This window comes from Phocoena phocoena, chromosome 6 (genome assembly GCF_963924675.1).
Source record: "Phocoena phocoena chromosome 6, mPhoPho1.1, whole genome shotgun sequence".
Lineage (NCBI taxonomy): Eukaryota > Metazoa > Chordata > Mammalia > Artiodactyla > Phocoenidae > Phocoena > Phocoena phocoena.
Genome location: NC_089224.1, coordinates 112,761,464 through 112,788,767, shown reverse-complemented (window position 1 = coordinate 112,788,767; position 27,304 = coordinate 112,761,464). Strand labels below are relative to the sequence as shown.

Here is a 27,304-nt window from a genome sequence, read left to right as displayed (position 1 = left end):
TGGCCTACCTGGCCCCTAGGGTGAAGCTCAGCCTCACAGGGGGAGGGCAGAGGTCCGGGCCTGGGTTTGGGGGCCTCAGCGCCCACCCTGGTCGGTGGGCACACTGGCCTCTGGGCTGGTGACTCGAGGAGGGTGTGGGCCCCAGCTCCCAGGCCCTTCCCTGCACCGCTCCCTGGGGCCTGTGGGGTCTTTGGGATCGGGCTCCAGCCCGGCAGGGGCTACAGTTCCTGGGTCACCCGCCTGAGTGTGACCTACCCGGGCCCCTCCTGAGGGCCCCTTGGTGGCCCAGTGCCTGGCCGGCACCCTCCCGGGTTCCCAGGCCCATCCCGCCGGCCGCCGGCATCAAGTCTGGGCAAGTGTGGCGTGTGTGTTCAGGGCGGCCGCCTGTGGAGGGGCCGGAGGTGGCGTGCCGGCCCTGTGAGTCACACGGAGCCTGGGAGCCGGGGCGGCGGGGGCCCGGCCGTGGGCGGGCGTGACAGGGCACGCTGCCGGCCTGGCCCGGGGGACTGGGGGCCGGGGGCTGCCTGCGCCTCCTGGAGGAGCTGGGACAAGGCCCAGATCTGGGGTTGGGGTCTCTGAGACCCAGCCTCCCCTCCCTGGGCTGCGAAGCGGGGGGCGGGGCTCCTGCCTGCGGCCCAGCTCAAAGCCTCACATGGGGCAGACGCTGCCCAGGTGCCTGCCTTCCAGGTGGGCAGAGAACCTGCTGCGGGGGAGGGGGACGGGGAGGTGGGGAGGCAGATGGGCACGGAGTCCAGGCCCCTGGGTCGGCTGGGTCGATGTCCCTAGATGTCCAGGGGGCAAGCATGGCAGTGGGCTCAGTTTGAAGGGGCAGCTGCCGCTGTCCCAGGGCACCTCCAGGCCAGACCCCAGCCCTCCTGCCCGGCTGGGGATAACGCTGGCCACCGAGGCCCGCGGAACGCCTGCAGACCCCTCCCCCCGGGTCTCGGGGGTTAGAGGCCAGAGTACAGGCCTCTGTGGTGCTTCCGGGCCGCCAGTCCCGGGGTTCGGGGGGCTTAGAGCTGCAGGGGTTCCAGGGTCGGCAGCAGCCCCACCTCCTCCTGAGGGTCAGCACCCCGCTCTCCCGCTTGTGGCAGAGACAGCAGAGCCCCAGGGCAGTGGGCGTGTGGAGGCCCTGCTGTGGGGCGTGGTGCCCACCGCACAGGGCAGTCAGACTGAGCCGGGGCCTGAGCCGGGCGGAGCCTCTGGTCGGGTCTGTGACCCGGGCCCTGTGTGCCCTCTGAGCCTCGGCTCCTGCTTCTGCAAAGCGGGAGGGCTCCTGCCCTTGAGGGCCGGTGTGGGCACCGCTGCAGGGAGGGAGCGGCCTGCAGGCTGGGCTGGGGCACTGAGGTCCCGGGGGAGGCGGGGCGGCTGGAGCAGGGCAGAGGTTGCAGAGGCTTTGAAGAGGCAGCATGCCTGGGGGCGGGGGTGGGGTGACCAGCCCGGGCTTGGGGCTGGTGTCCAGGAGGACCCGGCCTGTCTGCAGACCTGCCTTCTGGGGCGGTGGGCTCGGACCTGAGCTAGCATCTACAGGGCTGGGGCTCTGTCCAGACCTTCCTACTCTGTCTAGCAGGTGTGAGGAGGGCTCCCTGGAGGAGGTGTCCCTGACAGGAAGACCCAGAGGGGATGACCATGCTGCTCTGAGGGCCGGGGCTGGGGCTGAGAGGGGCTGATGGCCACACCAGCTGGAGCCTCCCGGGGACGCTGGGCTGGGCACCGAGACCGTTGTGGGGCAGATTGGCCGTGGTGGCCCCAGGGCCCCTCTGAGAGAGGGAGGTGGGGCTGGCCTTGGTGGGAGTGATCGATAGAGACCCCTGGGTGAATTCAGGGTTTTTCCAAGGTGTAACGGTCAGCGGCAGGGGTGGGGCCCCTGCTCAGGGCATTGAGGGGGTGGCTTCACGGCGGACTAGCCCCTGACTTCCTGGGCGTCCCTGTGGGTGCCTCCTGGGTGTAGGAAAACGGGAAGAATCAAGTGCTCCTGGTGGGGGGCAGGGGGCTGCAGGTGGAGCCATAAGCAGTCCTGGTGCGCCTACCAGGGAGCCCTCGTCACCCCCGGCCCCAGGCCCAGTGGCCTCAGCGTGGCCCTTGGTCTCTGTGCTGCCCCTCCAGCACCCCCCCCGCCCCCCCCCCCACCAGGATGTGAACGAGAGGGAGGGGGCCGCTGGCTGAGCCAGGGGGCAGCGCCGGGGGCTCAACGTAGCCATGTGGGCTGGTGCCTCCGCCCACCCCCCGGCCCCTGCTTGCTGTTCTCTCGTGCCGGCCTTGGGGAGGAAGGAAGCTGAGGGTTGGGTGGTGTGTGTGTGTGTGTGTGTGTGTGTGTGTGTGTGTGTGTGTGTGTGTGTGTGTGTTTTTGTTTTCGCCTGGGCTCCGGGGCTGCTGGCTAGGGCCTGGGCTCCAGCCTCCAGTGCCTTGACTGCGAGGGTGAGGCCTGGGGAAGGCAGGGGGCCGCAGCGGGGCCTGGTGGGGGCGCTCCTGGGGGCCAGGAGGTAGTCACTGAGGCAGGTCTAGGACAGCTGGAGGGAGAGACAGGCTGCCCCAGAGCCCGTCTGCCAGGGGCAACCCCTGGACCAACATCTTGGGTGTTGCTGGACTGTCCAGGAGGCCCAGAAGCGGGGTCTGGACCAGGGCCCCTGTGCTTGGAAGGAACAGTAGGTCTCTGGGATGGAGAGGTGCTGGGGGCGAGGGGAGGGACCTTTCAGGCCGCACGCCGACCCCCTTGTTACGTCTGGGGGGAAGCTGGGGCTGGGACGGGGGCAGCCCTGTGGGACGGGGGCAGCCCTGTGGCTCGGGGGGCGGGGGGTGTGATCTGCGGTTTTTCTCTACTTTCTGTGGGGTAGACACTCCCGCCGTGGCCAGCCTGAAGCCGCTGACGTGATGTCGCTGAACGCTGGTCGGGAAGAGATGAGCGCGTGAGATGCTTCAGCCCCCTGGGCCCCCCCCGGGCCCCCCTTTTCTGCCCACCCGGAGGCAGCACGGGTTGCTGCTTGGGACCCTGCTCAGCGCCTAGCGCGTTCTGGGCGCTCGCTAAGTGTCTGAGCGCCTTTGGCTGGGCCAGCCCAGGGCAGGGCCTGGCTGGTGAGACCCCCGGGGGGCAGGAGGCACCTGGCAGTGCCCAGCGCAGACTTGCGGGCCTCGGGGCCCACGTGGATGTGGCTCGTGTACGCACACCCAGGCTGGGTGGCAGGGCTTGGGGCATCTGAGCACCCAGTCCTGTGAGGGGGCCCCCAGTTGTCACCACACAGGTGGGTCACGTGCCCAGGCTGCGTCGTCACCCCTGAGGCCACCCAGCTGGTGGGACAGGCCCAGCGCCTGGTCAGCGGCACTCTCTCTGAGGGCGCCGAGGTTGGGTCTTCCTGCCAGCGATGCACCGGCACAGGAGGTGGCACCATCCGGGCATGGGGTGGTGTTCGGGGGGCCTGAGGCTGAGGGGGCGTGGTGGGCTGGGAGCCAGCTGCCGGCCAGGATGCGCCCTGGGCCCAGCACTGGCTGCTGAGGCAGGATTAAGTCTCTGTTGACTCGAGAGGAGACCCCGCCTGCCACCTGTGGGGCTGAGCACCTTTCCTGCCCCGGTGCGGTAGCGCTCAAGTGGTGGAGCTCGTTGGGCGCAAGTGAACTGAGTCAGTGGGGCTAGGGTCCAGAGGACCTCACAGGCACCTCCCCAGCCGAGGAGGAGCTGGGGGTCACGGCAGACCACCAGCCACAGCTGAGTGGGCGTGGCTTGCCTCTGTGACTGGGGCTGGGCTGTGATCCTCGCTGCAGGCCGGCCCTCGCCACGCCCCCGTCCATCGTCCATCGGGTGAGCTTAGCCAGGTGTGGTCCCGGGCCCTGAACCAGGCAAGCAGTGAGCCCGGAGCTGTGAAGAGGAGTGAATGAGGAATCCCGGCCAATACGGAGGAGGGCGGCAGCAGCCTCGGGACCGTCTGGCCAGGCTCTTGCTAAAATCAGGCCTCCGCAGAGGCTGTTTATGTCATTACCGTGAAAACCACACGTGCACACGGCAGAAACCTGAGACAAATAACATGGGAAAGGATGTCCCATCTCCGTCCCTGGAGCTGGGCGTCCTGGACCCGCCACTCTGCAGTGTGACCCCTGGGGATTTCCCTCTTCATCCTTGATCCCCAAACTTTAGTGGGTTCCAGTGAGTGTGGACCTCTCTGGTCAGGGCGGGGTGGGTGGTGGGTGGGCCCCCTGGAGGGAAGGGACCTGCCCGGGTCCCACAGCAAGTTGGGTCTCAGGTGGAGAGCGCCATGCGAGCGGATGGGTGCATGATGGTGGGGTGCGCTGGAGACGCCTGGGGGGCAGGGGAGGGGGGCTGCTGCTGGGCCGGCAGCCGGGTCAGCGTGGGCGGGAGTCCCTGGTCCTTCTGTAGGAGTCCTGCTGGACGAGCGAGGCCGCCTGGGCCCCGACCCTGCCCCACGGCCAGTGCCAGGCCTGGAGTGGGCAGCAGGGTTTCCATGTGCTCAAGTGAGGGCACCGCCTGCCTTCTGTCCGGGGCCGGCCTGGCCGCCAGCTGCCACAGAGCAGGCCGTGTGCGGGCAGCCTCGGCCCCTGCAGCCTGATGTGGACAGTGTCGGTTGGACCTTAGGCCTCCGGGGGGCAGGGACTGAGGATGCCCCGCTTGCCTGCCAGAGCGCAGCGGGGCTGAAGGCCGTGTGATATAGCCCCCCGCACCCTCACTTCCACTGCCGGCCCTGGGCTGGGCTGCTGGCTGATGGGCTACAAAAGGCATTCTGTGCCCTGGGAGAATGACCCCGTTGTGTGGCTGGAGGGTGGCCGGGGGCCACGAAGCCTTCCTTCCTTCCGTACTTCCTGCACACCCGCTCTGAGGCCGAGCCCCCACCCGGGGCTCGTCTAGTCCTGTCCAGGCCCTGCTTCCCGGGCTGGGGGGCTCCCAGCGGCTGTCAAGGCCCTGCTGCACCGCCCCCTCTCCCCTGCTCGGCCTGCGCCGTCGTCCCTCCCGCGGGACCTTCGCTGCTGGCGCGTCAGGGTACAGGATGCTCCTGTCAGGGAGCAGGGGGCGGCGTGGTGGGGACCTGAGGGTGGGCGGGGGTCTGTGGCCCCCACGAGTGCCGCTTGGGCTTCTTCCAGCCCACCCCCCACCCCCGCCAGGCCCGCACATATGGGCGAATGAGCGTGACCGGGTGTGCCGGCTGGCAGCGTGTCGGGGAGCCGTCGTGCCCCATCCCCGCGCCCTCACGCCAGCCTGCCGCTGGGGAAGTGGGCTCGGCCAGGTCTCCTGACTTGCCCACGGCCACGCAGCTGGCAGTGGAGGAGTGGATTTGAACTCCGGTCTGGGCCTTGCCCTCTCCCTCTTCTGGGCCCCTGGCTGGGCGAGGGTCCCACGCACCGCGTCGTCTGAGGGCCGGGACTGCTCTCAGGTGGAGGAGACGAGGCTGGGGTCCCTGTTCTCCTCTGAGAAGCACTTGGCTTCAGCCAGCGGGAGCCGCCTGTGGTCACAGGTGTCTGGGTGAGGGTGGTGGGCCGGGCGGCCCTGGGAAAGGGGAACTCAGCGGTTCCGGTGGACTCCCAGCTGCCTGGCGGAGACGCTGGCCCTCCCGGGCCTCCTTCCTCGCCGGCTTCTGCTGCTTTGCTCGTCTACCGTGTGGCATCGCCAGAGGCCGTGGGACCCTGAGCCGGCGGGCCGGGGGCTGATGGGGCCGCCCCCGGGGTGGGACCTCTCGCCCGCCCTGGCCATGAGGCTGCACCTTCTGGCCTTTCGGGAGGTGGCCTGGCCTGGCGGGCGGGCGACCTCAGGTGGCCGGCAGGTGAGGGCTGGGCTTGGGGGGCGCTGGGGGCGGTATGGCCTGGGAGGTGCCTGTGTCTCGTCTGTAGGGTGCGGTGCTCGTGGGGACCGCGCCGGGGCGGGGGGATGCGGGGGACAGGTGGGGAGAGCCGGGCCGGTGCTGGGTGTCTGCGCAGAGTGTGCCTGTCTAGGGCCGGTCACGGCTGCCCAGCGCACGTGAGGTGCCCGGCTGTGCTCGGCGCGTCCGGTCGGGGTCCCGATTCTTGCCGCCGGCCCGAGACCGGGGCTGCTGGGCTCTGGCCTGCCCTGGGTGTCTGGGCCAACGGGTTTTTGGGTGGGGAAGGGAAAGGGGCTGGCTCTTTTCCTCTCCTTGCCTTGAGGCTCCCTGGAGGGCCTCTTGGGGTCTGGCTTTTCAGATGAGGAAACTGAGGCTGGGGATGGCGGGGACTTGTCTGGTTGGAGGGTGCGGTGGACCTGGACCATCCTCCTGGGTCTGGTGTGGGAAACGTCCGCTCTGGGAGCCACAGGCACCCTGCGATGAGGCCGCACGGGGCTTGGGCTGCCCGGAGCCGGCCCGGGATGGACAGATGGCCCTGGACCCGGCTTGCCCCTGGGTCTTGACTCTGGCTCCTGTGGTGAGGGGTTTGTCAGGGAGGAGGCCTGCAGGGAGGCCAGAGGCTGGAATCCCAGCGGGTCCCGGTCTCCCCCATCGTGCTGATGGGGGGCCGACACCTGATTCCCCTCCTGGCCCGGCTCACGGGCCGCTTCCCTTCGTTGGGTTACAAGGAGCTCCATTTCTTCATGCTCACCCTGAGCCGGGGCTCGTGTGGGTCACTCACTGACCCTTCACCGACGCCCCTAGGAGGACGTGTTCCCCTGTGCCCAGGCTCTGGGGGAAGCCGAGGCCCAGAGACGTGAAGTTACTTTCCCAGGGCCACGCGGAGGTTCAGGGGAGGGCCTCCAGCAGGATGTGGCAACCGGGGTGGGAGCCGGGACTACCCGGCTCTTCCAGGCGTTTTAAAGGCCTTTTGTGATTTGTGAACGTTCAGCCCCCCACGTCTCCGGTGCCTCGCCTGCATCTCCCTGGAGGGGGCCGTGACCTGGCCTTCCTGACGCCGTGCGGAAGGTGTGGACGCCCGGCAAGGCTGCACTGGGCCGTCTCCGGGAACCACTTGGTGTTGGAGTTGGGACCCCAAACGAGAGAACACTGCAGCCGGGGGCGCTGGGCCGTCTTGACTGGGGGGCTGCCCACCCTACCTTGCCCTTTACAAGCCTTGCCCACGTTCTGCTCGGTCAGGATTTCAGGGACGGGCACTCAGGGTGTGCTTGTGTCCTGGGGCCGGCCCTGGGCTCGGTGTCTCCCATCCTGCCTGAGTGACCGCGAAGGCTCACTCCAGGTCTGAGTCTCTGAGCCCGAGGTTTCTCACAGGCCCCGTCTTCCTGCAGCAAAGAGCTCTGTGGCACGTGTTTTGGACCGGGGGCTGTGCCTTCCTGTTCCGGAGGCGTGAGTGGGGGTCTGCGTTCACACCCCTCCGGCAGCTCTTCCTCGAGGGCAAGGACTGAGCACCCCCACACACGGGGCCCTGGACGGGCCTCTTCAGCCCTTGGTTTTGGTTTCCTTGTCTGTAAACTGAGCGCAGGAAAGAGAATTTTCCAGGTCAGTTCGTCTCTTGATGTGACAGCACATTTAAAATCATCTGAAATGACGTTCATACAGAAAACATCCCGGGCTGTTAGGCCAGGCTCTGTGCTCGTAGGGAGAGTGGGGAACGTGTTGACTTCTTTCCAGAGTTCTCAGCTGGAAGCTGCGTATGTGTACGGGGGGCGCATTTTGGTTGTTGCAACCCATGGGAGTGTGACGAGGGGTCATCGTGGGCATTTGGCGGCTGGGCTGGGCGTTCTGAGTGTCCTGCCGGGCATGCTGCCCATCTCCCTGCAGGGGATTGGGACCGTTATTCTGGCCACACACAGGAAATGAGAGCAGGGTATTTTTGGGTTTCTCTGCGTGGAACATGCACCTACTTGGCTGATAGATGGCGGGTTGATTTTTTTTTTTCCCATTGTCTCCCACCTATAGCATCTCTTGCTACCACTTTTCGCTTTTTCCAGTCGTCCTTCTCTGGGAAATCATCCAAGGAGGCCTGTTAGCGTAGCGGGTAACATAGAGTCAGTAGGCTCTGAGCAAGGGCGTCTCCTTGAGCCAAACGCGGGAAGTCTTTTAGTTTCTGGAGTTGCTGTTTCGCGTGCATTTGGCTTTCTTAGTACCTGGGGTCTTCCCGTGCCTGGACCTGCAGCCCTCCTGGGTCTGGGTAGGCGTGGGTGTTGCACTCAAGGCCTCTGACAGAGCGAGGTGGTACTTTACTGTCCTCTCTCTGACGATGTAGGCGACAGCTGATCACTCGCGGGGCCAGGTGCTAAGGGCTCCCCAGACGTCCCAGCGGGCTGTATGTTCCCAGGAGGGACTGAGCCCTGCTTCCCAGGCAGCTCTGTGGACGGCGTGCGGGTTTGGGGAATCGGGGTGGGTTTGGAGCTTTGGAAGGCATGGTTCTGGGTCCCCGCTTCTCCTTGTCACGTGCTGAGGGGCACCCCCCTCCCTCCGGCAGCCGTGAGAGCTGGAGGTTGCTGCCTGCCTGGTGTGTCCCCCTAGGCCTTGGTGTTGCCCCATCCCTCCAAGCTGGGCCTCACCAAGCTCCAGCACCCCTGGGCACAGGTCTGGTCACTGGGGCCCCTCAACACGGCCCTGCCGCTGGGAGCGCATGTCGGTCACCTGGCTGGTCGCGCGGTGGGCAGCCCCCAGCCCCCATCCTGTGTTCAAAACCGCACGTGGTTCACAGTTGCTGGAAGCTGTCGGCAGATATATTCCCAAGGGCAGGAGCCGGCAGTGGAAACATACTTTCCCAGATTCCCTCCCCGCATTGACCCTGACCTCGGCCCCCCCGGGGGTTGCTTGTGGTCATTGGTGAAGCCGAGAGGGCCTGGAAGGGGCACTGAGGCGGCGGTGCAAGGGCAGAGGCCCTGGCCCCAGGTGGCCGGAACCAGGTGGGGGGCGGGCTTTGGAGTTTGGGGCCTGTGGTGGGGAGCCATGGAAGGTGCTGGTGGTGACTGAGTGGACAGTAGCCATACTGCCAAGTGACCAGTGCAGGAGGCGGCCATGGGAAGGGCACGCAGAGCCAGTGGCCGTGTCCTGGCCACAGCCAGGTCTGAGCTTGGCCGCTTGAGGCTCTCGTCTGTACGAAGGGGCTGGTGGGTCACTCCCGGGGGGTGGTGCTGTGCGGACGGAGGTCACGGTCATCCGGGCCCAGGGAGAGACTTTCCAACTGTCAGTCTGTCCATCCCCCTCCTGCCTGGAGGCCCTGTGGGCTGGGTGGCCGGGCTGGATGGTGCCATGGGTGCTTGCTGAGGCCCCATCTGGGTTCTCAGGGCAGGGGGTCATGGGGCACGGATGCTGCCTGTCACACGTCCACCCTCGCGTCTGCGGGGTCAGCTGGCTTGTCCCCTCTGCTGCCGCAGCAGCCCCTGAAAAGCGCCTGTCGTGGGATGAGAAGGTTCTCAGCCTCCTGGCCGCTCCGCCCCGGCAAGGTGTGTCAGGAATGAGGCCTTAGGTCGGAGATCTGGGGACGCGGTTCAGTGCTTCGTGAGGACGGGGGTGGAGGTTCTAGGGCCTCCTGGGCCTCCGTTTCCTGGTGCAGAGTCGAACCCACTCTCCTGTCCCTGCACTTGCTGGGGGCCTGGGGGCGGGGGTGAAGGGTAGACCCCGTCACACAGCAGGTCCTCAAGGGGTGGCAGAGTCGCATCTCAGCTTGGGAACCAATCCTGCCAGCCCCGTGGGCCCCCAGCTGAACCCGCACAGTGGCGACATGGCCCAAGGGGGTTCAGAGGCCGGTCCCCCCGCCCCGCCCCGCCCCCGGAGGCTGCCCTTTGAAGGAGGGGGCCTCTCCAGAGCAGGGCAGAGCCGGCTAGGCTGCAGGCCCTGCTGCGGGAGTGGTGGGATTGGGGCTGCTGTGCTGGTCCGAGTGGGAGGTGCCCCTCCTGCGGCCGAGATGGGGAAGCCCCGCTCCAGCAGGCGGATGTCCCGTTCTTGGTCTGTCTCATGGGTGAGGTCCTGTCTGCTGTCTGCAGAGCCCCTGCCATCTGTGCCTCCGCCCACGACGGCACCAGCCTGGCGACCTGGCTGAGCCAGCGCGGTGTGGGTCAGCCTCTGCTCAGGGCAGGACGCTGAGGGGCCGGGCTCTCGGCACGCAGCAGCGGGGGTCTCCGAGAGCCTGCCGTGCGTGAGCCGCTCGGGAGCTGGGCTGGCGCTCTGCCCTCCAGGGTCCTGGGCTACCACACGCTGGAGGTGCCAAGCATCCGTGCCCACATCCGAGAAGTGGCGATGCTCGGAGGGCAGTGGGAGGATTGGGGACGCCCCGGGAGAGCCCAGCCCACGCCGGGCCCAGACCGCTCCACACTACTGGGACAGGTTGGCCACCTGGCACGGAGGCCCCCGACTCCAGCACAGGTGGATGGGACACCGGCGAACTTGGGCCTGAGTGTCTGCAAACATGTTCCCGACGCCGGCAGGGGCTGCGAGAAAGTTAGAGAGAAAAACAGCTGTAGTGGGGGTGGAAAGCACAGGCGTTCCACGACAGAGCCGGGCCGCGGGCCCCTGAGCCAGCCGGAGCGACGCGGCTCAAAATGAAACAAGCGTCACTCTTTTCCTGTTGAAGAGAAACTGCCTCAGCCAGCCCACGGGCTCGGGGCCCCCCACCACCCAGGCTGCCGTCGAGCAGGCGGGGTTTCATCAGGAATTTCCCCCCCTCTCCGCGCCCCCCCACCCGCCATCTGGGCCGGCGCCCTGGAGGTGCTGGGGACGGTTCAGGGGTGCTGCCTGGACAGGAGGCTGCGGCACCCGGGAGCCCCTGCCCGGCCCCGGAGAGGTGAGCGTGCTCCCAGCTCCCCGTGCCCTTCGACCCCACGGTGGGCGTGCCTGCTGGCACCGGGTCCGGCCTGGAGCTCTGCCGGCCACCCAGGCTGGCTGCGGGGGCTCTGTGTGAGAGTGAAGTGTGTTGGGAGTATCAGGGTGGAGAGCTGGGTCCTGGTCCCCGGCCGCTGACTCCGGCTCTGGCTTGGGGAGTGCCCCTCCCTCCCTGAGCCCCTTCCTCCTCTGCAGGTGGGATGGAGCCATGCCCACGTCCCCAGGCTTTTCGGAGCCCCTGTGATCAACGCTGGCTCGGGGCAGCCACACAGGAGCTGCTTGTTAGACTCTAGCTCTGTGTTCTGGAGGCTCCGATTTCACTGCGGGGTCAGGGCGGGGGGTGGGGGGGTTCCCAAGCCACGGGGCCGCCAGCAGGCCGTGGGTTTGGGGATCTCCATTTTGCAGAGGCCGCGGTGCTCGCGGCATCACACACAGGTTCACTTGCCGCTGGCTCCCCAGCTGCCCTGTGGCCCCGTCCTTCTTGTCCCTCCCCCCTTTCTGTGCCTGTGCTTCCCCCCTGGGGATTCCAGCAGGCCTGGGGGTCGGCTGCTACCCCTCCCCAGCCTCTCCCCCGGGCAGCCCGTGTTAGGCCACTGAATAGGAGGCATGGCCCAGTGGTCCGGCGGTGGATCGGGGTCGTCTGCCTGCCATGCCCGGGGGAGGGGACGGCCCTGCAGGGGTGCAGGCTGGCCTGCCGAGGGCCTCTGGCCACGGGGTTGGAAACCAGCTCTGGGGACTCTCTCTCTGTCCCTTGGCATCTTTCTGGGCGGGTGGCCCTGTGCTGCCTCCACCCGGCAGCCCTCCTGTGGTTGGCGGCGGGGGGGGGCTCCTTTCTGGAACCAGCTGGAGGGAGTGTTGCTGGATGGGGCTGAGCCGGGCACTGCCTGTCAACCGTGTTCTCCCGACTCCTTCCTTGGTGCCAGCTGGGCTGGCCTTTCGCACCTCTGGGACCCTGGGTTGGGTGGTGGTCCAGTCAGTGAGGCTAGTGAATGCTTGGCCCACAGCCGCCTCTGGGGCGGGGAGAGTGGGGAAACCTCCCCTTAAAGTCAGACGCCTTGGAGTTCTCCTCAAATGACCGGCCTCGTGTTTGGGGGCCCCAGGGGGTGGCTCTGTGGCCTGCACCCTGGGGTGGTCCCCCTGCTGGTTGGGTGGAGGAACAGTACCCGAGTGGCAGCCCGGCGCTGGGTTGGGCCTCAGAGTCACGTTGGCACAGCTGTCATTGCCAGTCCTGACCGTGAACACCCCCCCCAACCCCCAGGCCTCCCAAGGCCTCTGGGGACAGGACTGCCAGGGACTGGCTCTGCCTGTGGCCACCTGGCTTCTCCTGAAAAACCGGCCGTGCCCCGAGGTCCAGGAGGCCCTACAGTCATGGGGAAGGGGGCGGGGAAGGTGGGGAGTTGACCTTTCCTGAGCCAGCCTTTGGGGCATTTGTGTAGGGTGCAGGATGGAGCCAGGAGGGAGGTGTCCCAGCAGCAGGCCCCGGTCCCCGTCACCCTGAAGCTGTGAGCGGCTTCTTCCTGTAGCACCAGGCGCGTGCCGCAGCCAGGGAGCTGGGCCGGAGGAGTCCGGCCCCAACCTCCTGGGGGTCCGGCCAGGGTGTTCCCTGCACCCCCCAAGCCCCTCTCCCCGAGCGTGCTTCCGTAAGCTGCGGACAGTTAGGGAGTGGACGCGGCTCTGGGACTCAGACCCCTCCTCTGGACCGTGGTGGTTGGAGGGGAGTGGACGCGGCTCTGGGACTCAGACCCCTCCTCTGGACCGTGGTGGTTGGAGGGGAGTGGACGCGGCTCTGGGACTCAGACCCCTCCTCTGGACCGTGGTGGTTGGAGGGGAGTGGACGCGGCTCTGGGACTCAGACCCCTCCTCTGGACCGTGGTGGTTGGAGGGGAGTGGACGCGGCTCTGGGACTCAGACCCCTCCTCTGGACCGTGGTGGTTGGAGGGGAGTGGACGCGGCTCTGGGACTCAGACCCCTCCTCTGGACCGTGGTGGTTGGAGCGGTGCTACCCCAGGTGCTGCTCAACGCCTAGGGTACCGCCAGGCATCACCCCCCTCGGACATCTGCCCGAGTGCCACTGGCCCGGTGGGTGGTGGTAGCGCCCACCACAGGAATCGGGGGCAAGCGGTGGAGACACGTTGGTTGACCGTCGAGCTGGGCCTCGTGTGAGGGCTGTGGCCGCAGCCCTCTTGGACCGTGAGCTTCTGGAGGGTGGGCGTGGGGGGGCAGCCTCCTGCCAAGACCCTGGCCCTAGCGCCCAGTGCGTTGGCACCATTACCCCTCAGCTCTCTCCTGGACCTTTCAGGCCCAGGCACTGGCTGGCTGGTCACACGGAGCCCCTCCTGGCCCCCCCTTTCCTCCCGACTGTGCTCCCCACTTCCCTGACAGCGGCCCGGTCACGGTGCCCCCAGGCTGTACGAGTGTGCTGGGTGAGGGTGGCTGCCGCCACTGCCCGTTCCTCCTTCCGCCCCTCACCAGCCCTGGCCGGCTCAGGACGGCCATCAGAGCCCGAAACATCATCCGTTTGTCACCTGTGGCAAAGGCCATTCAGTGTCACCATCCACCTCTTAGGGCTTCAGCCTTTTGTCTGTGCAGGGAGCAGGGCAAGGGGTCCCTCAGGTGGTGATGATGGTGGCTGGAGCCTCTGTCCACCGGGCCTGCAGCCCCCGGTCACTCTGGGCTCCTGAGCAGCCCTGAGGTTGCTGGAGATGTGGTGGCTGTCCCTCACCCAGCAGTGTCCTGCCTGTTCCTCGGCGTCCACTCTGCCTGCCCCCTCCTAACCCCCTTCCCCTCGGGCCTCCCCGCCTGTGTCACGGAGGGCTGGGTAGGGCGGTGCCAGGAAGCAGTACTTGGGAGAGGCCAGCTGCTGCTGTCCATGCGGCCTGGGGAGGGGGTGGAGCCCCTGTCGGGTGACCAGTGGGCGTCTGTGAGCGGTGGGGGGTGGGGTGAAGGAGGTGCATGCCTTGGTTCACCCTGCCCCTCCTCCTCTCTCCCCTGGGGTCTGGGCAGGTCTGCACCACCCTGGGCTCTGGTGTGGAGCTGGGACCTGAGTAATGGTCCCTGCAGGCCGACGGATTGCTGGGCCTGGGTCCCTCCTGTAGGGGCCCCTGAGGCTGCCTGCCCGGTGGGCTCCCTATCTGACCCTGTTCTGAGGCCCCAGGCTCTTGGGGGAGAGGCGGAGGCAGGCGGGAGTTTCTCCTGATCGTGTGTAAGGGCTGAGCTGACCTGTGTCCTCCTCAGCGGGGGCTGAGATTTGGGGCTGGGGGCATTCGTTGGGGAAAGGGCAGGGTGACCCCAGAGGAGCTGAAATTTCAGGCTAGGCCACCTGAGCTGTAAACTGACACTGGGCCAGAGGCAGTGAGCTGGCCACGCCCCCTGGGGTTGGAGGTGGTAGGTCCACCCTCTGCAGGCACATGGCCTGCGCTGGAGCCCTACCCTGCAAGGGCTCCTGGGGTCCATCCTGTGGGTTGTCACAGCAGCTTTTGCTGTCAGCGTACCCATTTTACAGAAGGGGAACCTGAGTGGTGGGCATTTCCCCACCAGGGCTGGCACAGCCCTGTCGGGGGCACGTCTGTCCCCCACCCCCTGCCGCCGCAGTTCCTGAAGGCCCCTCACCCCATGGAGCCTGTGGACGCCTCCTGCCCCACCCTCCCCTGCACCAACCACCCCGAGCCTCCCCCAAACCCCGACCGCCACGGTCCCACCACAGTCCCCAGCGGGCTGCCACTTCTCCCTCCCCTGGGCGGCAGGGGAAGCAGTCCTTCCGGAAGGTGGAGTCTGGAGGCGGGCGTCCCAGGAAGCTCCCGAGGGCCCTCCAGCACCCCTGTGGTGGGGTTTTGGTTCGGGGCGGTGGGGGGGGGGAGCGGATTTGTGCTCGTTCTTGTCAGGGTAGGGAGCTGGCACCCTCGGGGCTCCCCTCCCCCCTTTGTGCCCCTCTCCCCTCCTGGCCCCCTCTCCCACCTCCGTGCTGTCCTGCACGGGCCCCTTCTGAAGTCCCCGCTCACTCCAGCCCCACGGAACTCCTTCCCGTGCTCCTTCGGTTGGACTGCCTGTCCCTCCCCTCCCTCTGCTGGGCTTCCTGCTTGGCTGGGCTCTCGACCCCGGTCTGTGGCCCGCCCGGACCCTGCCCTGATCGGCCCTGTAGGTTCAGAAGGGCCGCGGAGGAGCCCTGAGCTCCCCTTTCTGAGAGTCGGGGGTTCCCGGGCTCCCGAAGAGGGGCTGCAGATCCAGGGGCTCACCCCCGCCCCAGCCGGGCAGCCTCAGCGGGGTTGGTATTTCCTGCCACCTCCCCCGCCTTCCCAGGCTGTCTGGCAGAGACCAGAAAGGAGTTGGTGGGGGTTCCCCCGCTTCCTGCTGGGGGTTCCGGGGTGGGGCGGGGGGCAGGAGGGTCCTGGTGGGCATTCTGGAGGGAGCCCGTGCAGTTAAGGACTGTTGGCGGGGGGTGGGGGGGCGGGGAATGTCCCTTCCCTCTCTCCGAGGGCCCTCAGGGCCCACCTGGTTGGCCACTCCTGAGTGGTGGCTGTAGTTTCTGCTTGCATACAGCTGCGACGGGGAACTCACTACCTCAAGGAGCAGCCTGTGCCCTCGTCAGTTACCGTGAGAACATTCTTTATTTTAACTTCGCTGAATGTAACTTTTCACACCCATATACTCTGGGGGCCCAGGGGTTTACTGCTCTCCTGCTCTGGGCACCGAGCATTCCAGGGCATTCCATCTCTGCTCCGTGGCTTCCCTATCTGGCCTCCAGGTATTTGCATTTTAGAGTCAGTTGGCCAGAAACGCTTTTCGTGCCAAGGGAGAGATCTGTCCATCACCTCTTCCACGCAAGCCTTCCTGAACTGAATCTGCTAGCTCTTTGAAGTCCCTTTGCCTGTGTTGGGGCTGCTGGGATGTCCTCCTGCCTGGACGGGGGCCTGTCTCTTGTTGGAGGTCCCTGTGAGCTCCCGGGCCATGGTCTCCTTCCCTGGAGTCCTGAGTCTCACGGATTACTGCTGGTCCCCAGGGGCATGGAGGGTGTAAAGCAGTGTGAGGTGCTGGGTTCAGGCCTGGGGAGGCCCGGGTTCTTGGGCGGCGGTGGGGGGGGGAGGATTCGGCAGTTGGGTTTTGCCCCTCCCTCCAAGGCCCCGTGCGCCCCCTTGGGTGGGGAGAGCTGGGTGTCAGCAGCTCCCAGGGTGGGGTCTGGGCCTGAGCCTGGTGTCCTGCAGCCCAGGATCAGATAAGCATGTGGTGACCGCTGGTGACAAGTCCCCTGCGAGTCCAAAGTATGACTTCAAGAATAGCGCCTTATCGCATCTACTGTTTATCAGTGGGTGGGGACAGATAGTGGCCCGGAAAAGGCAGAGCCTGCGTGCACGTGGAGGGCAGGGCGGGGCCTCTCTGCGAGCAGGGGGTGTTTAGGCATTTTTCCCTTTTCCTCCTAACGTTCGCCTTTCTGGCCGGACTCCAGAGGGCTCCAGAAAATACCCGCTGCCCATTGTCACCCAGGCTCCGGGAAGGTGTCTGCTGTGGATGTTCTGTGTCAACAGGAAGGGCCCAGAGTGGGGGTCGCTGAGGTGGGTCTTGGCCGGGGTGGCCCCTCCCAGGGGCTCACAGTCCCTGGTTTGGAGCAGTTGCTGTACACGTGACCCTGGGGCTCAGAGGATGGGGGCTGGGCTCAGGAACCGTGCCACGACCTTTGCATTTGGGAGACGGGCCACACGCAGAGGCTGGAGGCTGGTGCCCCTTCCCCTGGCCCCCCCCTTTTTACCGGAGGCCCCCCGCCCCCCTGTACCCGGCTCCTCCTGTCTTGCCCAGTTTCCCTCCATCTCGTTGTTGCCCTCCTCACGGTTCCCAGAATTGAGGGGCTGCAGAAGCTTTGGGGTGCAGCCTGGTAGCTGTCGGTCTAAGGAGCCACTTCCCTCCCTCCTCCCTTCCGGCCAAAGCTTTCTCTTGCCTCTCCCACCCCTTCCTGCCAGGGAGCAACAAACAAACAAATAATCAAGCAGCTCAGGCCCCATAGGCCCAGCGTGGACCTGGGGAGCCTCTTCTGCAGCTGTGTGAACGGGAAGCCCGGCTCCCCACACCCCGCAGGTGTGGCCGGCCCGCAGCAGAGGCCCCGACAGGCTCTAGGCCCCATGGCGCTCCCGGCTGCACTCTGCCCCTTAAGGAGAGCAGCCCCCGAGAAGTCCCCCACCCTGTCCTCTTCTCCCATTCAGAGCCCCCCAGTCCCCCCAAGATTTCCGGGCAGTGGGTGGAGGTGAGGAAGCTGTGAGAATCCCGGAGTGCTGTCTCCCTCTTGGCCCCAGACCCCCATCTCGTTCCCAGAGGCTCGGGAGAAGAGTGGGCTGCTTCCCTAGGGTGGCCAGGCCCTCAGGCTTCTGGATGCGCTGCTGGGGTTGGGACCCCTGTCCGATCGAGAGCCCCAGCAGTTGCCCCCCGTGCTCTCTGGTGGAGGTGTCTGCAAAATGGATGTAGTAATGTCCATCTTGCTTCCCTTGCCCTCCCCGCCTGAAGTCGGAGGTGTGCTTCTCGGGACTGAGTAAAGGGGAGGGGCCAGCGCTAGCCTGCATCCTGCAGGGTGGGCTTGGACAGGGACCAGCTGGCTCAGGGTTCCTCATGCAGGGGTGGTCAAGGGCCAGGTGAAATGGGCATTCCAGTTGTCCCAGGGGCCTGGTAGAAAGAACCGTGGCTGCTCGGCCTAGGGGCAGCTGCAGGTTTTGGGGCGTGTGCCTGGGTAACTTTTGCATCTTCCCTGTGCCCGTTTCCTTGTCTGTCCCAGGTGGGTGGACAGGGTCGCAAGCATTCAGTGAGGTCAAGGATGTGCAGCCAGACCTTGTGGGTGCAGGGAGCTTAATGACTAATAGGGCTGGCTTGCAGTACCCATCTCTGCCAATAGGTGCCGCCATCTGGTTCTGGAATTTTAAGCTCTTATTTTCAAGTTCAGTGAAATGGTTTATTTCCAGTTCTGTGAATGGCAACGGTTTCAGACGGATCAGATGAGGCTCTTCTGCTGGTGCAGTGGCAGGCAGGCCCCCACTCCCTGGCAGGGAATTCCAGGCCCCCTTCCCGTGCCCCTCCTCCCTCAGAGGGCAGGCAAGGGAGGAGGTACCCAGCAGGCTGGGGGTTACAGGATGGAAATGGGTAAGTGCTCCCAGAGAAGGGGGTCCCCAGGGTTGGCAGAGCCTCCCATGTTCCTGCGGGGACCATCCCACCCCACGGGCTGGCCGCCACCCAGCACCTCCATGGACAAGTCCACAAGGCCCTGGAGGAAGCTCAGCTCTGGCCTGAGTCGGGTCTACCCGGCCCTGACTGTTGGTAGCGGTGTCCTGCAGCCTGTCCCCGAGACTCAGTTTGCACCGGTGACCAAAGTGGGTGAGAGGACTCGGGGGCGATGCACAGACAAACAAGCCTGGCGCTCAGGGACCGCTTGGGGCACGGCCGCTCCGAGGTTCAGGCAGGCGAAGTTCTCCTGTGGCTATTGGGTGGTGCAAGCAGGGCACGTCCCCCGACTTGGGGGTATGTGGACGGGGGCCGCCCGATCACACCCGTGGCCCACTCGACTTCTCAGAAGCATGTGTGATCACTGCAGGCCTGGCGGGAAGGGCCCGAGAGACCATTTTGCGGATGGGAAGGCTGAGGCCCACTGAGGGGGCGTGGCTTGCTCAGGACACCCTGCCAGAGGCCGGACTGGACTAGCTGTGGCCTGCAGCTCTGACTCCTGCTGCCTTGTTTGGGCCTCTCTGAGTTCCCCACGGTCTGCTCAGGCCCCAGGGCAGTGGATTCACCCGGAGAGCCTCCTTCCTGGGGAAGCTTCTTGTTGAGCCCTCAGGGTAGGGAGGGGAGGCCCAATTAATGCCTGGTGGGGCTTTGAAATCTCTGGCACGAAAGGCTGGTGTGTGGGAGGTCCTGGCCTCTCACTGCCGCAGCCTCTGTGGGTTGCCCGTCTGCAGGCTTGGTGCACACCTGGGCCCCCTCCACCAGGCCTGCCTGGGAGCTCCCCTGCCTCAGGCTGCACACCACCAGGCCTGGGCACACAGGAAGCTGTATTCTTCGGGGCCCCATGAGGTAGAGGGGCCTGGGGGCCTGTTGTCTTGGCCACCGCCGCTGGGGTACCTGAGCAGGCCCAGGCTGTATGCTGGGCCTGCCCTGCCGTGGGCAGCCGTAAAAACACAGGGCCTCAATTCCCCATCTGTAAAATGGGATAATAGGACCGCCGTGTACCTCCTAACTCCGTGCGTTCATCTCCACTGAGGACATGCACCGTTTCTGCTACATAGTGGGTGTTCTGAAAATGTCAGCCTTCATTATTTTTATTACCCCCAGACTTTCACCTTGACCCCCGGAGTAGATGGGCAGAGGGGCTGGCAACTCCCGGCCACCAGGCATTCCAGGTGGACAGGCCTGGGGTGCTGAGGGTTCCAGGGGCAGCCATCTGGCCTCCCTGCCCAGATAGGCATCTGAGCAGCTGTCAGCCTGCTTTTCCTGCATCTGCCTGGGGCCCAGCCTGAACCTTAAAGTTGGGCCAGGTGGGGCCGGTGCCTTGGAGGGGAGCTCTGGGCACGGCTGGCCTGGCCTCGTGTTGCTGGGGAGCCGTAGGATTGCAGTGGGGGTCCCTTGCCCTTCCACGGCCTGGTGTGGTAGCTGTGGCCTGAGGGGTAGCGGGCCAGGCTATATCCCTCAGGTGTGGATTCCTGACTGGCCTCCTGTGGCTTCTTGTCTTACAGACTTCTCCACGCAGGTGAACTCCTCTTCCCTCAACTCCCCCACGGGGCGCGGCTCCATGGCCGCCCCCTCGCTGCACCCCTCCCTGGGGCCCGGCATCGGCTCCTCGCTCGGCTCCCCGGGACAGCTGCACTCGCCCATCAGCACCCTGAGCTCCCCCATCAACGGCATGGGCCCGCCCTTCTCGGTCATCAGCTCCCCCATGGGCCCCCACTCCATGTCCGTGCCCACCACACCCACCCTGGGCTTCGGCACCGGCAGCCCCCAGGTAAGTGCGGGGGCGGGGCCTGGACCAGAGGGGCGGGGCCTGGCTTTACCCGCATAGTCCTGTGGACCCTGGGAGGCAGGTGCTGTCGCTTCTACCTTTCCTCTCTGGAAACAGTGTCAGAGAGGCAGCCTTCGCCTGGGTTTGAGCTCAGGTCTGGCCGACTCCTGCGCCCGTGGCCCTCGGGGGTCAGTGACCAAGCTTCCTCGCCGGCCCTCTGTCCCAGCGAGGCCCCCTCCAGTGCGGGGGCGACCTGCCCCTAGGACTCGGAGCTCTGTAGGGTGGGGACTCCTAGGTCCTCAGGCTGAAGCCGCCTACCTGGAGCCCCGTCGTCCCCTGGCCTGCCCTTCTTGTGCCCAGGCCCGGACCCTTCCCCACACGGGGTGTCTCGGTGCTCCCTGCCCCGACCCCCAGGCTCGGGCAGACGCTGCCTCCTCGGGGGTGCCAGGCCCGAGGCTCATCTGCCGGGCTTGGTGGTCTCTGTGGTCGTGTTTGCCCAGACGCTCCTCTGAACAGCCTGGCTTTCGGGGTTGGGTCCAGATCAGGAAGCTGCTGGCACCTGGTGGGCCTGACTCAGCCAGTTCTTGCCGTTGGGGACCCCCGAGGCCTGGTCCACCCTCCCCTGGGCGCTTCTCGTCTGAACCCCTGCAGAGCTGTCCTGAGTGCCCAGGACCCCTGCTAGGCATCTCCTCTCCTGGCTCTGGGGGTTTCCTGGTGGATTTCTCACTGGATGCCTGGGAGATCTGCTGAATCCCAGGGGTCTTCCCTCTTTCTGGGGCTCAAACTGTCCTTTTGGACATTGGTGGGACCCCCTTTGCTCTGAGCGTCGTTCAAGTCTGGGTCCAGCTCTCATCCCCGTAGAGGGAGGCCCCCTTAGAGGAGGGCTCCGTGGGGGAAGCTCTGGGAGCTGTTTCCACGGGGTTGCAGGACAGCGGCCAGAGAGGGACTCGGGTGCAGGCTCCACGGCCCAGAGCTGCACAGCTAGTCGTGTCAGCGTGTCCCGTGGGCTCCGCGCTGTCCACGGAGCCACGCCGCCTGCAGGACAGCCCTCCCCCGCTCCATCGGCTGGGCCTGTCCAGAGCTGGTCTGGGTGGAGCGTCTTGCTGGCTCTTCCGGGGCCACCTCATTAGCCCCTTTGTGCCTGGAGGACGGGTGCGGAGGAGCTCGGGCCTCAGGTGGCCCCTCATGTCACCTGTCACCAGAAGCAGGCAGAAGGCCGGAGGTGTTGGCACGGGGGTCTTGGCTGCCTTCCTGGGCCCGGCCGTGCTCTTGTGAGCGTATGGCCGCCACACCCTGACGATGCTGCTCGACGGGAGGGCACACGAGGGCTGGGCCTGCACCCTGTCCCCTGGGAACCAGGACAGAGGCGGCACCTGCTGGCTCCCGGGGAGGGCCCCGTGAGGCTCCTTGCTGGCCCCCGGGCCCGGTGCCTGCCCTGCACGCCCCGCGGACACGCGTTCGGCAGGAGCCTGGTTGTGGAGTCTGGAGCAAGGGCTGTGCGGGGGCAGGGCCCGAGGGTGGCAGTGATGCCCCCCAAACCTTGAGGGAGCCGGTGCCCCCTGGCACTGGTAGCCCGTCTGGGGGCAAGGGTGGGCGGTGCTGGCGAGTGGCGGTTTGGGGCCACGTCCACCTGTTCTCTGTTGTTCTTTGCACACAGCCAGGTTCCTGGCACACGGTGGGTGCTTGTTGAATGCAGGTTGCTTGTGAGCGAGGGGCCGCAGGTCCCGTGAGGCTGATGAGGGGGTGAGGGCGGGAGTGGAGCTTAGGAGGGGGTGAGGGTGGGGAACAAACCCCATGTGTCCCAGACGTTCACGGCTGCCCTTCTGGTCAGCCGTCCGCCTGTTCCTCCATAGGTCGAGCAGGCCGCAGTTCGCTTAGCCGTGGTCTGAGCCCCGTGCGCGACCTCAGTCCCCCCGACCCCTGCCTCCACCCCTGCCCCCATAACTCCTTCCCTGGGCCCTGAGTTCAGCTTCTAGGCTTCAGCAGTTTGTCTTGGAAACCTGGGGTTCCCCAGATTCATGGAAGTGTGGGTGGAGCTCGAGGGGGACATGCCCCCACACCCTGCCTCAAAACCACAACCGCAAAGTCACAGGGCTGGAACCAGTGAGGCTTTCTGACTTCTGCTGTCAGGGAGGGCCTCCTCCTCGACCCCACCCTGCAGGGAAATGGAAACGGCGCGGGGGTGGGTCTGGGCAGGGCCAGGCCGGACCTTAGGTACCGTTGCCAGGTTGCCCCGCCTCTCTGCCCGGGTTCGGGGGCTCCATCAGCCCAGGGAGCATTCCCCACCACATCCCGGAGCCCGCCCACAGGGCCTGGCACGTGTGGGCGCCTCAGTCTCCTGGCCTCACCAGCCTGGCGAGCCTCCCTGGAGCAGGGCCTGCGTGGTCCCTGCCTGTCCTCGCTGTGGGCACCACGGCTGGGAGGCCTCTGTGACTGGGCGTCCAGCAGGCCACGTGTGCTTCATGGCGTTCGCCACCTGCCTTGATGGGCAGACGGAGGCCAGCGGGGCCAAGGGCCTGCCACCCTGTCCTGACCGTAGGTGATGGGCCGGGAAGGAAGGGCACGGTGGGCGTGGAAGAGAGGGGCGGCGAGGAGGCCTGGGGGGCCCTGATGGAGCCGGGTGGTTATTTCAGTAAGTCCTGTAGGCTCTGCGGGAACTGAGATACCTGCCAAGGATATGAAAGGGGAAATGGGATGGGACCCCCATTCTGGGCACGCCAGGGAGTCTTTGGCCTCCAGAAGGGGCTGTTGGTGCCCCGGGTCTCCTAGGACACGGGACGGAGTGCAGGAGGGGAGCCATCCCCCATAGGTGCGGGGGGGGGGGGCTTGGAGCCCACGGTGGGTAGGTGTGCGTGTCTGGCAGAACAAGGCACCCCGCGCCTCTGTCCTGGGGGCTGTGAACCAGTCCAAGTCCCACCAGCTTGGGGCTAGGGAGGGAGAAGGGCGACCCCTGTCCCCCTCAGCCTTGCCATGGCGGCCGTGCCAGGACCCACCAGTTGAGGCAGAGAAGGGAAGTGGAGGCCCCAGGCCCAGGGTGAGGATGGGGCTACAACCAGCCTACATCTTCACACACGTGCACGGTCTCCTAGGGCTCCCCAGGGCCTCTGGGCTGACTGCTGTGCCCACGGGAAGGAAGCCTGAGCCCGGGAGGGCAGGGATGCCCTCAGCGTGTGGCCTGGGAGCCAGCTTGGCCACGACACTGACCGTGACTGACGGCTCCATCCATCCTGCCTGCAGCTGCTTCCCTGGTGCTGCGGCCTGCTTGTTTCCTTAGGGGAGGCGCTTGGAAGTACCGTGGGTGGGCAGTGCGCCCATCAGCCCGCCACCAGGCACGTGGGGGCCTGGGAGAGAGATCAGGTGGCCCCTACCCACCCGGCATGGTTTGAGCAACCACAGAAAGAGGAAACGCCCGAGCTCCTCTCCTCGGTGCCGCCTAGCGGATCCAGAGCCGCGTGGAGTCGCGGCCGGGCTCCCGCAGCCCGAAAGAGGCCTCGTGCCAGCCTCCAGCCTGCGCCCGCTGCTCCCACGCGCCCAGTGGCCCCTCAAGGCCTGCCCCTGGCCCCTGCTGAACCTCCACTCCCGGCCGCACGGATTTCCTGCCCTTTTCCCAACAGTCCTTTGGTTTCCCCACCTCCAGACGTCTGCTCCGGGGTTGGTGGGGGGACCCTCTGCCTGGGACGCCGCCTTCCATTGTCCGTGGCCCAGCTGGCCTAGCGGCGGCCCCCGGAAGCCCGAGTGCTAATGCAGAGGCTGCTGCGTCCCAGGCTGGCTTCATGAGCTCTGCTGTTGGCGCTGCCCGTGAATCGCTCCGTTATCCCAATGGCAGCCCTGGGATGGAGGCACTCAGTTTTCTCCAGTTTTTACGCAAGGAGCGTCAGGCCCAGAGCGATTAGATAATTTCCCTACAGTCACACAGGGAATAGAGGAGGCAGAATCCCACGATGAGCTGTGGCCGTCCCGCCTACGGCCGTGGGCGAGCTCTGCAGGCTGGGCAGGGCGTGCTCCTCGGGGCCTCGGGCGCCTGGCTGGATGCTCAGTGGATGGTCTGGTGGATGGGATCACCGAGCGGCTCTGGGCCGGCCCGTCCCCTGGGGCCCCGGTTGTCCCTTCTGCAGTATGCGGGGAGTCCCTCAGCGCTTGTGGCTCCCGGGGGCCTGAGCTCACACCTGCTCGGCCACTTAGCACCCACGGGCTCTCTGCAGGTCCCCTGACCTCCCTGAACCTCTGTGTCCACTCTGGAAAGGGGAGGGCAGCTCTCCCTGCTCACTAGGGGCTTTCCACGTGACAGGTGCCGTGCATAGTGGCCCTTAGCAAACAGTCGGCGCCCCTGCTTAGTTGAGGCTCATCTGGGAGATGCTCCTGAACCCTGCAGGTCCTGCGGGGGCGGTTGGAGGTGTGGGGTACGTGTTCTTGGGTGCAGTGGGGTCCTCTGGACGCCCTCTCGCCCCACCTCCTGCATCTTGACAGCCCCAGGTGGCCGGGGCTGGCCTCCCGGCCTCCTTGCAGCCCCCCGCGAGTCCCGTGGGGTTACGTGACCTGACAGAACCACAGCCCACCTGAGCAGGAGAATCTAGACCTGTCCAGGGCTGGAAGAATCCCTGCCGGCGCTGGGGCTGGTGTGAAACAGCCTTTGGGATGGTTTGTGCTTTGAGCACCTGGCTCTTCCCGTCCCGTGAGAAAGGGGGATGGGAGTAGGGGGTTGGGGGCCACGGGGAAGGAAGGGGGTGAGCTTCCCTTGTGCAGGAGGGGCCCAGCCTGGGGCTACCAGGGGGCAGCGTGGCAGCTGCTGTCCATCCAGAGACATCGTAGGACCTGACTTCCGCCTTTGTCAGGGGTTTGCAGAAGTCGGGGTGCTGGGGGGCCGCCCAGCTGGCGTCCTGGCGCCTGTGGGGACCGGGTGGCGCGCAGGATGCGGCGGGAAGCACCTCGGGGCCCTTGGCGCTGATGGGAGAGCTGGGGTGGGCGCAGCGGAACCAAAACTGCTGTGTCATTGCAGCCGCAGCAGCTGTTGCCAGGGTGACTGGTGAGTTTCCCACCCTTCTTCCTGGAGCAGTGTCAGGATGGCGGGAGGGATGGAGGGGTGTGTGTGTGTGTGTGTGTGTGTGTGTGTGTGTGTGTAAGGGATGTTGTCTCCTCCCTCTCTCCTTGGGTCACACGATCCAAGACCCCTACCCTGCCTGCCGAGGCCGGGGCAGTGTGGCCTGCTGGTGGAACCTGGATCTCCTCCCTCCTTGCTGGGACCAGGCTTCGGTGCCCATCTATGGGTTGGGAGTCCCCAAAGCGCCTGCCTCACCAGAGGGTCCCAGCGCTCTCGCTGTCCTGTCGGGGGAGCGCCCAGGAATGGCAGGCAGTTCTTATTTAGGTGGGCGAGGGGCAGAGGGTGTGAGCAGGGGCATTGCGGGTCCTCCTTCGAGCCTGGGGTCCTGCGGGAGGGTCGGGCCCTGAGGGCAGGACGGCCTCCTCCGGCCTGGCTGAGTAAGCAGTGCCCGGCATCCCGCCTGCGCTCCGCGTGGCTTGGGGTGGGCAAGGCCCCTCTCCGAGCCTCAGTTTCTCTCTCAGTAAAGGGGGTGTGTGGTAGCACCTTCCTGGCCCAGCAGCAGGTGCCTAGCAGCAGCCTGCCAGGGCTGACCCTGGCTTCCCCCCCCTCAGCTCAACTCGCCCATGAACCCCGTCAGCAGCAGCGAGGACATCAAGCCCCCGCTGGGCCTCAACGGCGTCCTCAAAGTCCCGGCCCACCCCTCAGGGAACATGGCGTCCTTCACCAAGCACATCTGTGCTATCTGCGGGGACCGCTCCTCAGGTAAGCCGCCGAGGGCGCAGTGGGGACGGCAGGGCCCCCGGCCAACAGGGGGCTGCTCGGAGCTCCGAGCCGCTCACCCGGGACCTTCTAGTGTTTCCACGTCCGGGAGATGGTAAGCGGCAGCGTGGCTTTGAGGCTTCCAGAGACGAGGCAGCTGTGGTGGTGACGATGGCATGGGGGCAGCAGGGCTGTGCCCCGGGTGAAGGGCCCTTCACGTCCCACTCCCGAGCCCGGCAGCCCCGGGGGCAGGACGGCCGACCTCCTCGGGCCGCCATCTCAGACGCGGAGCCGGCGAGGACGCCGGGGTCCAGGTCTTGGGCGGGGCCGGGATGCAGCCCTGCTGCGCTCCCAGGCTGGCTCCCTTACTCCAGCGGGACGAGCCCCTTCTGCCAGTTGGCCGCAGGCTGCTCACGGCCGCCCCACCTGCAGGCAAGCACTATGGGGTGTACAGCTGCGAGGGCTGCAAGGGCTTCTTCAAGCGGACGGTGCGCAAGGACCTGACCTACACCTGCCGGGACAACAAAGACTGCCTGATTGACAAGCGGCAGCGGAACCGGTGCCAGTACTGCCGCTACCAGAAGTGCCTGGCCATGGGCATGAAACGCGAAGGTAGGTGGTGCTGGCCCTCTCCCTTCTCGGAGCACAGGGTGTGGCTCTGGACTTGGCGGTTGCGCGGACCTCCTTTGCATACCTCTGATGACGGGGTGCTCACTCCCTCCAGAGGCGGCGGCTGCTGCTCTGTTGGCAGCACATCTTCGGAGGCTGTGAGCTCACTTACCGGCTCTTTCCTGGGTACCTGCCGTGTGCTAGGCTCTGGGATTACGGAAGAGACACTCTCGGTCCTGCCTGCTGGCGGCTCCCAGCCCCGCTGGGCACAGACATTGATCAGAGCCTCTTCAAGGTCATAGTGAGCCCGGCCGAGTGCCTGGGCTCTGGGAGAGGCAGAGGCAGAAGCAGCGGGAGCCAAGGCTGGGGGTGGGAGATGCGGGCGCTGAATGAGTGAGCCCGGGGAGGCGTGCGTGTGGGTCCTGGAGCCTTGTTCCTGCTGCTCAGTAGGGGCTGGTCGAGGAGACCCGGGTCGGGGGTGGGGCAGGGAACTCCAGAGACCATCGGGACATTCCCAAGCCTGCTGGATGCCAGCTGGCCCTGGGCTGTGCTTCCTCCTACAGATCTGGCCGGGGTACCTTGCGACCCCACGTCCTCCCAGCAGAGGGACTCGGGCTGCGGGTCTCTCGGCCTTGGGTTGTGACGTTTATTAGGGGCGGGTGGGGGCGTGTAGCAGGGAAGGCCGCTTCCCTGAGGTCGCTGAGATTGTCAAGTTGTCCAGCCAGACCTGGGCCCGAGCCCAGGGTGGCTCCTCGTAGCCCTTTGCCGTCCAGCGCAGGTTTGGTGGCTCCTGTATTCTGGGTGGCTTCTCGCAGTTTTGGTCTGCGTCTCTGCTTGAGTGTCTCGTGCCTGGGGCCTCGTGGGTTTAGGAGGCGCTGTCTGGGATCCCTTCTCCGCTGCGGCTGTTCCCATGGTCCACGCGTGGCTTGTGTTTTTCCACCTTCTTCCCACCGGCTCCTGTCAGGGTCTTGGGCTGGCGTCTCACCACCCAGGACTGTTCTCTCGTGGGGACTGCAGTTTTCATCTCCTTTCACTTGTTTATCTCTTCAGCCCCACTTGTTCTTGCTGAGAAACCGAAACCTCAGCTGGGCCATGCGGTCCCGCGGGATTTGCTCCTTGAGGCCGCGAGGCTGCCTGTGCAGTGATGTGCTGGGGCTCGGTGGTAGCCGCTGGTGAGGGGCGGGGTGCCTCCTGGGCTTCAGCATGAGCGAGGGGCCGGCCTGGGCTCCGGGCCTTCCTGATCAG

General features: G+C 66.2%; 1 protein-coding gene across 3 annotated transcripts in view; it reads left to right on the top strand.

Annotated features, from left to right (window-relative positions):
- Positions 1 to 27,304, top strand: part of RXRA (retinoid X receptor alpha) — a 95,784-nt gene that overhangs the window by 51,340 nt on the left and 17,140 nt on the right. The window contains exons 2-4 of one of the 3 annotated variants that reach the window (XM_065879836.1): positions 19,391 to 19,656; positions 25,303 to 25,453; positions 25,883 to 26,062. In XM_065879836.1, coding sequence (XP_065735908.1) covers positions 19,391 to 19,656; positions 25,303 to 25,453; positions 25,883 to 26,062 — 597 coding nt within the window. Of the gene's footprint in view, positions 1 to 19,390; positions 19,657 to 25,261; positions 25,454 to 25,882; positions 26,063 to 27,304 lie in introns of those variants that run through there. The other 2 variants (XM_065879835.1, XM_065879837.1) reach the window with 2 other exon arrangements.